Below are 12,189 nucleotides of genomic sequence, written 5' to 3'. Positions count from 1 at the left end.
CATGAGTGGGGAATGAATGTTAAGTACTACACTACAGTGTGTAAATCAGAATGACTTGTCACGAAGGTTTTTTTTTTTATGAAACGCAAGTGGTGTGACCTACACCTATTGGTATTTCATATTGTTCTCATCAAATGTTTACTTTATTTATTGGACTCTCTTTATATTTTCTGCATTGTGCTTGATTCGGTATAATAAAATAATTATTGCATGAATGTTCGGGAGACATGAAGATTTCTTCGCCCATGAAAAATCATATTCCCCACGGGCGTTGCCCTCGGGGAATATGATTTTTCATGGGCGAAGAAATCTTCATGTCTCCCTCACTATCATGCAATAATTGTATAAAGATTTTTGTTCATTGTCTAACATGTCTAAAGCTGGGATTTTTAAAACAATTTGTTTTACATTTATTTAGTTGAAATATTTTTCTGTTTTTCATATCATACTTTTACCATCATCAAAAATAGGCTTTATTTGTTTAAATTTTCATCCAACTTTTTAATTTTTTTAAATTTATTATTTTTAATTTTATTGTCCTTTTTTGTGTTTTATTAAATATAAATAAACAATGACATTCATATGATAAGAGTAGAATCAGCAACATAATAACCATGATTATCTTGGTGTCTTAACTTACATGTATAAGGTATGTCATTGTATATTCAATGCTTTATCATGCTTTATATAAGGCTCAAAATTGTATGTCTGACCTCTTATTAATTGTTTAAAATGTGTATAAAAAAAAAAACATTATGTTACATTTATGTTAATACAGATACATATATTTCAATAAACAAAATAATTTTAAAAGGTACATTGTTTTACATAATAGTCAGACAGATATACATGTACTTATCAGGAAATTCAGTAACTCCCGGGATATAATATTCAAACAAATTAGCTGCAGAACTGTAGCTCTCCGAAAAATATACTGACCGGTCGATCAATATGATTTTTTCGGAGAGCTACAGTTCTGCATCTACAAACAAATATACATATACTTTTAAGGAAATTCAGTAACCCCTGGGATTTACTTTATACATCACTGATCCAATAGAGAGGGATGTTTCAGGAAGATCAGCATTCAGGTCAGGCCTTGTGAACCGGGGGGGGGGGGTCATATCGTAAACACAGGTAATAAAAAATCACTTGTAGTATCTAAGAGTAGGAATTTTTATAAAGGGTTAGTTTTAAATAATTCAGACGTGATTCTGTACATTTTGATGTACATATCATATCAAAATCAAGATGAACTTATGCACACAACTGAAGAAGATAAGATGTGTTTGTGAAACTATGCGCCCGGCGGCAGCAAATTTCGAAAAAAGCTATTTTAAGCAGGCACGTAGCAACATGGGGGAGGGGGGTGGTGGCCCACCTACTTTTTTTGCCAACACTACTTTTACTATTGGAAATATATATTGAAAGGCTGTTTGGCCCCCTCCCCACTTGACACTTAAGTAAATTGATATGAAGGGAAAACAGTAGTGTTTAAGGTTAAAAAATTGGATATTGAAAGGAATTGGTAGTTTAAAAATCCCCCCCCCCCCCCCACGAAATAGGATTTTCAAGTTTGCGTGAAAAATTTTTAGGTAGTGGTTTTTTTTTAAGCTTGTCAATTTTTTTCAGGTAAGACAGAATAATTTCTTTGCCTGGCCCCCCACTTTCAAAATCGATGCTACGTGCCTGTTAAGCATATAGGTCACAGTCAAGATCACAAGGTCATTGACCTTGCCTGGTGTCATTTGAAATAAATTGATTAGCAGAGTATGCATACCAAATATGAAGTCCTTGCATGCACCTCTCATAGTTCAAAGTTATGGCGAAGGTACGGAAAAGCTATTATAGGTTACAGTCAAGGTCACAAGGTCCTTGACCTTGACATTTGAAAGAACTTAAATAATGGAGTATGCATGCTTAATATGAAGTCCCTACCTCTCATGGTTCAGAGTTATGGAGTATGCATGCTTAATATGAAGTCCCTACCTCTCATGGTTCAGAGTTATGGAGTATGCATGCTTAATATGAAGTCCCTACCTCTCATGGTTCAAAAGATATGGCGTAGGTTAAAGTTTGCGGAAAAATACTAACCCCTCTCCCCTCTAGATATGACAGTGTGTTTTACTTTATGAAAAAATCCGGAGTCCGGAGTTATCATTAATTTTTTCTTTTAAGTTAAATTGAAGTTGTTTTTTTTTACTTTCTTTTTATATTAATTTAGAAGAAAAACACAGCCCCCCCCCCCCTTAGCCCCGATGCAGCCCCTCCCCCTTTCCGACGCCGATGAAGTTTATTCATAAATAAAAAAATGAACCATCACCATCATCATTGAGCCTTCATTTTGATTTGTTTAATCATGTTAATTATTTTCTATAATGATAGACGCGTTATCATCTTTTTTTTTTTTTTTTTTTTTTTTAGAAATTTATACAAATCTCCATCTCTTGCATATAACTTTAACAGAATGCGAAATTAATAAATATGAAATTTATAAGAATGATTCATCGACCCCAATAGATATAAGAGCGATACAATTTTTTTTAATCTAGAGAATTTTATGCCTTTTTTTTACCTACAGTGTACAACTGTACTAATCTCTGCTGAGATTCTGCTAGGCTAGATATTTGGACTGACGCCTACAGAATCTCTGGACACTTCTTCATAATTCATGTCTGGAAATTGAGCCCCAACTTTGGTCGACTATAGTAAGAATTATTTACATAGGCAACACTGCCGCTCGCTTCAATTTAGTCATTTGGTTGTTTATTTGACTCTCTGTCAATTTAACCAGGCGCGGATCCAGGATTTGGAGTTGGGGGGGGGGGGGCGCCAAAATTAGGCAAGGTGTCTGGGGGGCGCCTTGAGGCCCCCAGTGGGTCAAGGGCAAAGCCCTGGTGGGGGCCCAGGGGGAGAAGCCCCCGGAAGCTCCTAGATTCTAGAGATTTTGAAGGGTTAAAATGAGGTCTACCAAAGCCTTGGTGGGGGCCCAGGGGGCGAAGCCGCCGGAAGCTCCTGGATTCTAGAGATTTTGAAGGGTAAAAATGAGGTCTACCGAAGCCCTGATGGGGGTCCAGGGGGCGAAGCCCCCGGAAGCTCCTGGATTCTAGAGATTTTAAAGGGTGAAAATGAGGTCTACCAAGTAGACATATTTGATTTACGCTAACTTTGACAATTTTAGGGGGGGGGGGGGGAGGCGCGCCGGGTGCGCCCCCCTTAAATCCGCCACTGTTAACTTACTGTTTAGGCATGTAAATCCCAACATAAAAATATTCACTGACATCTCCATTCAAAAACATGGCTCTTGTGACGAAATTGTTTACCTCCTCAAATGTTGGGATTTACACACCTAAACAGTAAGTTATGTAGAAATACAATGAAGCGCATTGAAGTGGTAAAATTTTCCGTTCGAATGGAACATTTTGAGCTATATTTAGAGTGTTTATTGTCATCTTTTGACACGCCCATTTCTTTAGAAATTGATAAAACGGTCAAGTTGTTTCTTCAAATACCTGTAGAACAGGTTTTCCATAAATATAATAGCCAATGAAATTGAGGATCTAAATAAACACCGAGTAAACACGTGTTCGACAAAAACATGTGTTGTGGTAACTTCAATAGACATGGATAAGTTCAAAAATATGCATATATTCGTTGCAATTTGTGTTTAACAGAAGCGGGGAGTATCTAACTCCCTCTTCTATTTTTTTAAATCTCCATTTCAGTGTAACTCATGATGCTTGTCGCGAAGAATGGGATGTCCTAAAACTACGACGAATATTACTTAATTTCTCGTTTCTAAAAATATGGGCGTGTCATTATGTTATAATTGACCTTCAAAACATGACTCAGAACTTTTCATCCAAACAGAGAATTTTACCAAGTGCTTCAATGCGCTTCATTGTAGTGACAGAGAGTCAAATAAACAACCAAATGACTAAAATTGAAGCGAGCGGTAGTGTTGCTTATATAAATAATTCTGTAGGCGTCAGTCCAAATATCTAGCCTAGCAGAATCTCAACAGAGATTACAACTGTACATGTCTGTGCAGGGGGGGGGGGAAGCTTGGGAGACGAGTGGCCACATCATGTGCACTTTTTGAGATGTTTAATAAATTACTATACCAAAGGCTGCAACCCTACAACCCCCTCCATCGATTGCACAAAATTCAAGCCATATCAATCACTAAAGTTAAACCCAACCCTCGCCCCACCCCCGCCCCACCCCCTTTTTTCCTGAAAAAAAAATGTTTTTTCCGGAATTAATTGTACTGTACGTTAATGGTTTTAAACTTTACCGCATTGAATTCGCGGGAAACAGAGAGAAAACTCGTACACCGATTGCTGGGGTGACTAGAACTAAGAAGACTTACAGGGGCTAACGATTGAACTTCACAATAACTATGGGGGTGAGATCTTAACTTATGGTAGGACAGTGTTTTACTTTAATAGATTTTAATTAAATTGATAAATCCATATGTAATGTTTGTTTACGTTTTTAGCGGAAATCAACAAAAGGGAAAGAAAGGAAAAAGAAACGAAAGGAGGTAAGGTGACAAAACAAAACAAATCACTGAGATTAAAACTCATCAAATTCATTTACCAACTTTAAGTATATATATGTTTTCTCCAAGTACAAAATCATTAGCATATATAATCACAGAAATAAAACTTGCATGAGACACTAAGACAGTGATAATACTTTTCGTTTCTATACTAAGTATAGCAAGATATTTTAAGTCTCAGTTCTTGTCATATATGTGCAACTGTACATATATAATACATGGTTACTATTTTGAAATATCAGCGATATTTGGGCTAGGGTAAGAAAACGTGACAGAAGGCGAGGCTTGCCGAGCCCTCTTACATTTTCGACCCAAGCCCAAATATCGCTTATATTTTAAGACAGTTATCATGTATTTTGTTTATCCTGCAACATATTCTTTACAATTGAATGTCCAAAACTAGCTATTTTAAACAGATTTAGGCACATCTATGCAGTTGAAACTAAGACGCCTGGTGGCTTAAACATTGCAATAATGCTTTTAGAACATCGGAATACATGCACGAAGTTTTATTAGGGCACTGTCCGGATAAAGCTTTGGTTTGTTAGTTTGCCTTCATGAGGTCAATGCAAGGGGTAGCTGCCAGATAATAATATTCTGATTACAAGCGAGTTTATTGCTACAAATAATTGGTTGGAGGTGGATAAATTATAAATTTTGGCAAAATACAAACTAAAAACAAAACCTTTTTTGCATTACGGAAAGCATATGGTCAAATACAAATATAAAACAAACTACAAACAAAATACAAACTAAAAACAAAATACAAACTATAAAACCATAACGGCAACGGTTACTATTTCAGGAAAATGCCAAGTACGATGCAGCCCTGGTAAAAGTGGAAGCAGCAAACAAGGTGCGTACAAGTCATAGAAATGTTTGTTCATATGCAAATTAAAAACACTCTAAACATGCTTTTTGACAGGGTCATGATTCCACAGAATCTCTCAATTTCTGTTGATCTGTGGGTAGAAAATTCCACAGATTTCTTGCTTCCATAATGCCTTTATAGTGTACAGTGGAGCCTCATTTTTCCGTACGCTTTGGTTTCTAGTCAATTTGTCCCTACATGGGAAGCATCGGGATACCTGAATCACCAAAACAAAACAATGTAACATTTAAAAATTCTGTCCCAATGAAAAAGTGTCTGGATACTAAAGCATCTGGATATCTGAAGGTCCACTGTACTTATACCACACTGAAAAAAGTACTTCTACAGTAGTCTTTTTCTCTGACTGGGCAGCTTTAACATTTCTCCTCATATGTACTATCATGATTCAAACTTCCTTCAAAATTTTCTTTTCAGATACCAGACCCCCTAGAGTTAGTGGCACCATTTAAAAAATTTGAGAGGAATGGGTGTGTATTAATAAACTTGTAAACTTGGTATAATTTTTTTCACTTGTTATCGATTTGTAATGTAGTTTATTGTACATTTTTTTGTGGCCCAGTATTTAAATGAATACTCAGGTCATATATATTACAATTATTCTTTTCAAAAATGAATTACTTTTATAATGAAGCAAAATCGACTATCCCTGACACTTCTTTATACACAGGTTTTACAGTATTAAGTTTATAATGGCTTGATCTATTCTTTAGTTTGAAGTTGAAAATTGAGTGCAAAAAGGTGACAGATATGGAGAAAGAATTGATAGACTGGGCATTTCAACTGACCAAGGCTAACATGCAGAAAATGTAAGTACTGACTAAGGCCAACATACAGAAAATGTAAGTACTGACTGAGGTCAACATACAGAAAATGTAAGTACTGACCAAGGCCAACATACAGAAAATGTAAGTACTGACTAAGGCTAACATGCAGAAAATGTAAGTACTGACTAAGGCCAACATACAGAAAATGTAAGTACTGACCAGTGAAATGTGCATATATTCTCAGTTCAAACAAATTTACCTAACAGAGAGGATGAAAAGAATGAGTCTTTTGTCTTAGCTGTGGAATTAGCTGCAAAGTTTTTTTTGACGATTTGATATTTTAAAAGTAATTTTGTCCATCTAAATAAATAAGTTGCCTTGAATCACAATTTGAATTGAGGAAATTTGTGACTTCAGATAGTTGCGGGGTATTTTGGGGAAATTATGGGTTTTTAGTATGACCTCTGACACTTGAGTCATGGTTCATTTGTCTAGCTAAGTTCATGGTTAGTTATATATATTAATGAGTCTTGTAAAACAGACTACCTCCAACTAGATTAACGTGTATGAAAGGCGTTTTAATTGATTATTTTTATTTTTTAAAAATAAGCACGTCTAGTTCTTGATGAACGTTTAATGACATTGATGTGATTATATGACCTATATATGACCTATATTACCTGCTGTCTAATCATATAACCTATATTACTTGGTCTCTAATTACAGGTATGAAGAGAGTGACTGGGGATGGAAAGATAAGGATAAATACACAGAAATGACGGAGGAGAAAGCCCAGTATCTGATCGCCTCCGACATCACGACTGGTAAACCTGTCGCCTTCACTCACTTCCGCTTCGATATGGAGTTAGATGAGGAGGTCGTGTACTGGTGAGCGTTTGATTGAGTCTCATCTTAGAAGAGGACCATACTGTATACAGGGAAAATTTTGGCCCCTTTTGCCCTTGTCACAAAGTGGGCGAATTTTCAAAGGGCCAAATTCAAAAAACGAAGTATAAATTTTAAACAGAACTTTGACTGGGTGAATTTAAAATGGGGCAAAATTGTTTCTAAGTGTAAAAGGCAAAACTAAAATGGGGCGAAAATAACCCTGTATACAGTAGTCAGATTTGCTTTGCCTGAAAGATAGTGGGCGCACTAGATGGGCAGTCGGCAGGAATTACTGACACGAAACAATTCAGATTTAAATGTCCAAGCACCATGTAGTTTTAATACATATCTTATACAATGAACGTAGAAACTTCACAGGAATGGATTTCTGCCTTATGTTTATTAATTTGTTGATAATTTGTTTTTCAATTAAAAGGTGTCATGAAAGATAAATTATCTATGCTGGAGACATTCAGTAGAATGTAATAGAAGTCTAACGCAAACTAATTTTTGTGCTCAATTTTCAAATGCACTGAAAATATTGAATGTAACAGTACGAACGAAGTTTCTAGTTTTTTTTTAAAAATATATATTCAATATTTTTTCATCAGGTGTAACTTTGTAGTTACAAGTTCATGTATGTTTATCTCTATTTGGAAACGTTAGCACTATAAATGAACAAAATGTGAACGCATTGAAAAATAAAATAATTAACGAGGCTAGGGGGTGGCAGCCAATTTTAGACTATTTCAATCTCCTTTAAAAGGAGAGCTCCATATAAAGATATACAAAATGATCAAATTTTAAAACTAAAATATATGAATTTTTTCTTTGCCAAATGATAGTTGACAGCTAAAGATACCGTATCTAAAATAATAAGTTAAATCTGGTGGTTAATTTGGGATTAAATTGTTGACCCACCAGCCTCCTTCATGTAAAATAATTTATGTGTGAAACATAATTAGTAACTTTATTCAAGGAGTATTTCTTTCAGTACCAATTCAAAAATTATAAGCAAAAAGATTTAAAAAAAAAAAAAAATATAATATCACTGTATTCGAACCTAAAATGCTACTTCGATATAGCTCGAATCCAGCGACAAACCAATGTAGCTACCGCGGGACACTATACGTAGCTAGTATTTAAATCATTATTTAAAGCCAAAGCCTTATACAATTGGACTTTGTCAATTTTCTACCAGAAATTAAATGGAAAAAGTTTGGATTCTGGTATTTCTGGGTCGTCTCTCCATTTTTTAAACAACTGGAATAAATTTTACGGTTAAAAATACACCGATAACACATTTAAAATTCATGGAGAGAAGACCCAGAAACAACGAAATTAATGAAAAACGGCTATAAAAGAGTCGATTTTTGCATTATTTGACTCCTACAGCTATATTCAGGTGCATATTTAAATAAAATCAAACATATTTAACTGAATATTTGCCCATTTTACATTCACCTCAACACATTCATCGGCTATGTTTTGAAAAAAATGTATAAATCAATGATATATTTTATTTCTTTTTATGAGCCACTATTCCTGCCGAATTGCCATCTTAAGCGCCCACTTTCTTTACTTTTGTATATTTTGCAAAAGTTAAGAAATTGTTAAGAGTAAGAAGAAGAATTTTACAAAAAGGAAAAAAAAAATCAAATTTTGGCCACCCCCTCTCTGTTAGGTTTCCAAACAAAATACCTACATTCTTACACCTTATTTATACATTTTGTTATTTGAGATAAGGTACTTAATGCCAGAGAATGAGAATGATTTTGAAAGGGAGAAAAAAACACTTAGAAAATGTAATAAACAGAAAATTCATTGTGTAGTAAAGTTTTATGGAATTTTACGAGTGAGACAAGATTAATTTAAAGACATTATACAAATGTAAGGGTCAGTATTTCTTTGTAGTTATGAAATCCAGTTGGAAACAGAATGCCGACGGAAAGGCCTGGGTAAATTCTTAATGCAGATTCTGGAGTTACTGGCTTACAAGTAAGTAGATGTGTCATTATCATGAAATTTTTTATGATTTCAATTTCAGTTACGATGTATGAAAATGTAACTAAAAGCTGATCTGTAAATGCCTAAATGGTCTTCAATAATCTTGTGTATTTTTATGTTCATTACAAAGTTAATAAAAAGTTAATAAATAGTTTTAAAAAAAAATGCGATATAGTGGAATCTGTTTAATTCAGTGAGGGGGAGGGGGGTCAAAGTTCATGGGTAAATAAAATTTTGTTGATTTTGTCGGGAAGGAATTACATGGATAACCCATATATATAGAAGATTCAAAGAATAAGATATATTGATGAAATAATTGTTCATGGGGATGTAAAAAGATGGTGGATATGGGTGAATCCACAAAATCCACAAACATTGATCCCCTACAACATTGATGATTCCACAGTAAATCTAAGGGATTTTGATGTCCAGTATCTTGGCTATTTATTGCATCCACAGGTTTGTGACAAGTATATTAAATGGCCCAAACAAGATGAATTCAATAATTCAGTATTTAATACTCCACTTTTTAAACATAATTTTGTCATTTCAACTGGTAAGATATTGTCAAATAGTATCATAGTAACATTAAGGGAAGATGTGTCTTTTTATACAAGATTATTGAAGAATACTGTAAATGTATTATATTTAGCATGTACAATATTTGGCGGAAATTCATTTTTGAACGAGTTAGTGTAGATTTGATTTAGTGCAAGACATTTAACGTTGTACATGAATTAGCGGAAGTTCCTCTCTGCCAAAAGTGCTTAAAAGAATACACAGCCAAATGTAATACGTTTACAGTAACTTTGCCTAAACCTCAATAATATCTCAAAACCTTGAATATGTGTAGAAATTCAGGCTTTACGGACCATGGATAGCTCAGTGTTAGAGCACCTGACTAGAAATACAGGGTCCGGGGTTCAATTCCCGGTCCAGCCATATGTTTTCTTCTTGCATTTCTCCTTTTCAACTACACATATATATTAAAATTCTCCCTCGTCTAGCTTGATTTCACATAATTAACTGCATAAAAGGGGTCAAGGAACTTCTTTTGATAAACATTGCCCCTCATCTGTAAGGTAAGTTTTATTAACAGTGTATATTGGCCCTGAAGCTTAGGCACCTAAATGTGTTGACTCACAGTTATTAATGATCTTTAAAGTTGCTCTTTAATAATTTGCAAATATTTTTTGTTCTTTTCTCATCACTGTTTTCATTTTTTTGTTTGGGTGTTTTCAGAACAGATATGACCAAAGTGATGCTGACTACCTTTAAGAACAACAAAGTCTCCCAAGATTTCTTCAAGAAAACAATGAAGTAAGGACCCCTCCGCCACTCAAATCTATAACTGAATTAGGAAAATTTTTCTTTCTTCAAGTTTTAAACATAGCAGAGATGGAAAAAATCAACTATACTGTAAATGCATGGAATCCATACTTTATGACAGATGTGTTAAGTACATGTAGCTTTGAATTCACTGGTCACTTTTGGCATCTTATAAATAGGAGAACTTTCTTTCATTTTTAACAAATCATTTTTTCTCTCCTTCCTATTAATTATACCCTAATTTGGTAAATATTTCATTATTTGTGTGATTTTAAACTTTTATGATTACAAAAAGTAATGCTGGAAAAGCTGTTTAGTTTGCTGTATTTTTTTTCTCTTATCAACCAGATGTAACCTCTTCCAGATCTGTGTTCTATATAGTTTATATCTTACTTCAGGTATGAAGTTGACGAGATCTCCCCAGAAGATCCCTTGTTTGATGACGGCTACCATTACGAAATCCTCAGCAAATCAATTAAACCTAAACCTAAACCGGCAACCTCAGACTCCGTAACTACAACTGACACGCAACCCGTGACAGCCAGCTGATAATGGGGGGTCATATCATAACCTGTAACAGCCAGTGATGGGGAGGGGTCATATCATAACCTGTAACAGCCAGTGATACTGGGGATTCAATAACAGCTTGTTACTGCTGACTCTGGAGGGGGGTGGGGGTGGTAAAGTTCACCGAGATATTAAAGGAGAGGGGGTGGGGTAAGAGGGATGGTTTTATGGTAGAATTAGGTGGCTTTGAATCATTGCTTTTTACTTTACATCAAGCGGACAAGATTTTGATGTGAGTAATTGACTCCATTATGCACTCAGACTTGCCTTAACTGAAATGTTCAGGACCAGGGAGATTTAGAATTAACAGGTTGTGTGAAGAATTTACTGCATATATTGATGATTTGGATTTATTTCTGATGTAGTTGTCAAAAAGTTTTAATGTAATATTGATAATTCTCTGCAGTTTCCTTATGTAACTGTCCTGACTTTGTATCATAACTTAGCTTGTTTTTGTAAAGCAATGAGAGTAAAACAATAAACATTGGTATACACATACAGTTACGGAGTGTATTGAAGTCTTTGTAATACATTATGGAACTCGAATAAAGTAAACATTAATTATGTTAATCTGCCTCTTTTGACTGTTTATTGAACAGGTGGAGACCACTAGATTTTCTGATGTCAGCATAAATTTGTATGTAAATTAGCTGTCTAACCTTCATCTTTTGACTGTTTATTGAAGATGATTCCTTGTAAATGTGCAGTCTGTTGTGCTTCCAAAGCAAGCTGTTAGGTACACTGTCTGTAAAAGTGTTTTATTCCTCTGTTAGTAGAGACTGCCAGCAATTGACAAGTACATGTACATTGTTAATAAATGTGTTGTAAGGCCCCAAAAAATTAATCATTAGTTTCTCAGGCACCGCCGTATCAGTTCAAAAGCGGCCGCATTGATCAATTTTATTGACATATTGAAAAGGGAAATAACTCAATTTTCTATTTTTCCAAGTTGAAAAAGAAAATCGAGTTATTGCCCTTTTTTTAGAAAAACAATATCTTTCTTATAAATTTAAAGTATTTTAAAAATTAACTTTTAAATAAATGTTTGGAATAACATTATTCAAAGTTGAATAGGTACATATTTTTACTAATGTCAGAGAACAAAACTTAAGAATTAGTAGATATCATTTTATTGAACAAATGACTTTAAAAAAGGTGTAGACTAAATCCTGCTTCCA

The 12,189-nt window shown here is 34.5% G+C and overlaps 1 protein-coding gene across 3 annotated transcripts; it reads left to right on the top strand.

The window, feature by feature from the left end:
• The first annotated feature begins 4,297 nt into the window (after positions 1-4,297).
• Positions 4,298-11,930, top strand: LOC134229645 (N-alpha-acetyltransferase 40-like). 3 transcript variants are annotated; one of them, XR_009984215.1, is made up of 10 exons: positions 4,298-4,408; positions 4,502-4,546; positions 5,370-5,420; positions 5,871-5,923; positions 6,167-6,262; positions 6,947-7,108; positions 9,023-9,106; positions 10,358-10,435; positions 10,843-11,742; positions 11,809-11,930. XR_009984215.1 is itself a non-coding variant. In XM_062711412.1 (10 exons), exons 1-9 carry the CDS (start codon positions 4,403-4,405, stop codon positions 10,991-10,993), a joined length of 726 nt encoding a protein of 241 aa, XP_062567396.1. In that variant the 5' UTR covers positions 4,298-4,402; the 3' UTR covers positions 10,994-11,001; positions 11,078-11,908. The 3 variants fall into 3 exon arrangements, 2 of the variants coding, with proteins under 2 accessions (XP_062567396.1, XP_062567395.1); XM_062711412.1 differs by having other exon boundaries at positions 10,843-11,001; positions 11,078-11,908; XM_062711411.1 differs by having other exon boundaries at positions 10,843-11,908.
• Positions 11,931-12,189: the final 259 nt, after the last annotated feature.

The sequence above is a fragment of the Saccostrea cucullata genome, unplaced genomic scaffold (assembly GCF_032062105.1).
Source record: "Saccostrea cucullata isolate Sc308-1 unplaced genomic scaffold, CSIRO_AGI_Scuc_v1 ctg1326, whole genome shotgun sequence".
Lineage (NCBI taxonomy): Eukaryota > Metazoa > Mollusca > Bivalvia > Ostreida > Ostreidae > Saccostrea > Saccostrea cuccullata.
Note: the sequence above shows the minus strand (reverse complement) of the source record. Positions and strands in the feature narration are given on the sequence as shown.

What these genes read in the sequence shown, in the direction of transcription:
- LOC134229645 (XM_062711412.1), top strand. An exon ending in GGAAAAAGAAACGAAAGGAG is followed by an intron (nt 4,547 to 5,369) that starts GTAAGGTGACAA and finishes TTACTATTTCAG; the next exon opens with GAAAATGCCAAGTACGATGC. An exon ending in AAGTGGAAGCAGCAAACAAG is followed by an intron (nt 5,421 to 5,870) that starts GTGCGTACAAGT and finishes TTTTCTTTTCAG; the next exon opens with ATACCAGACCCCCTAGAGTT.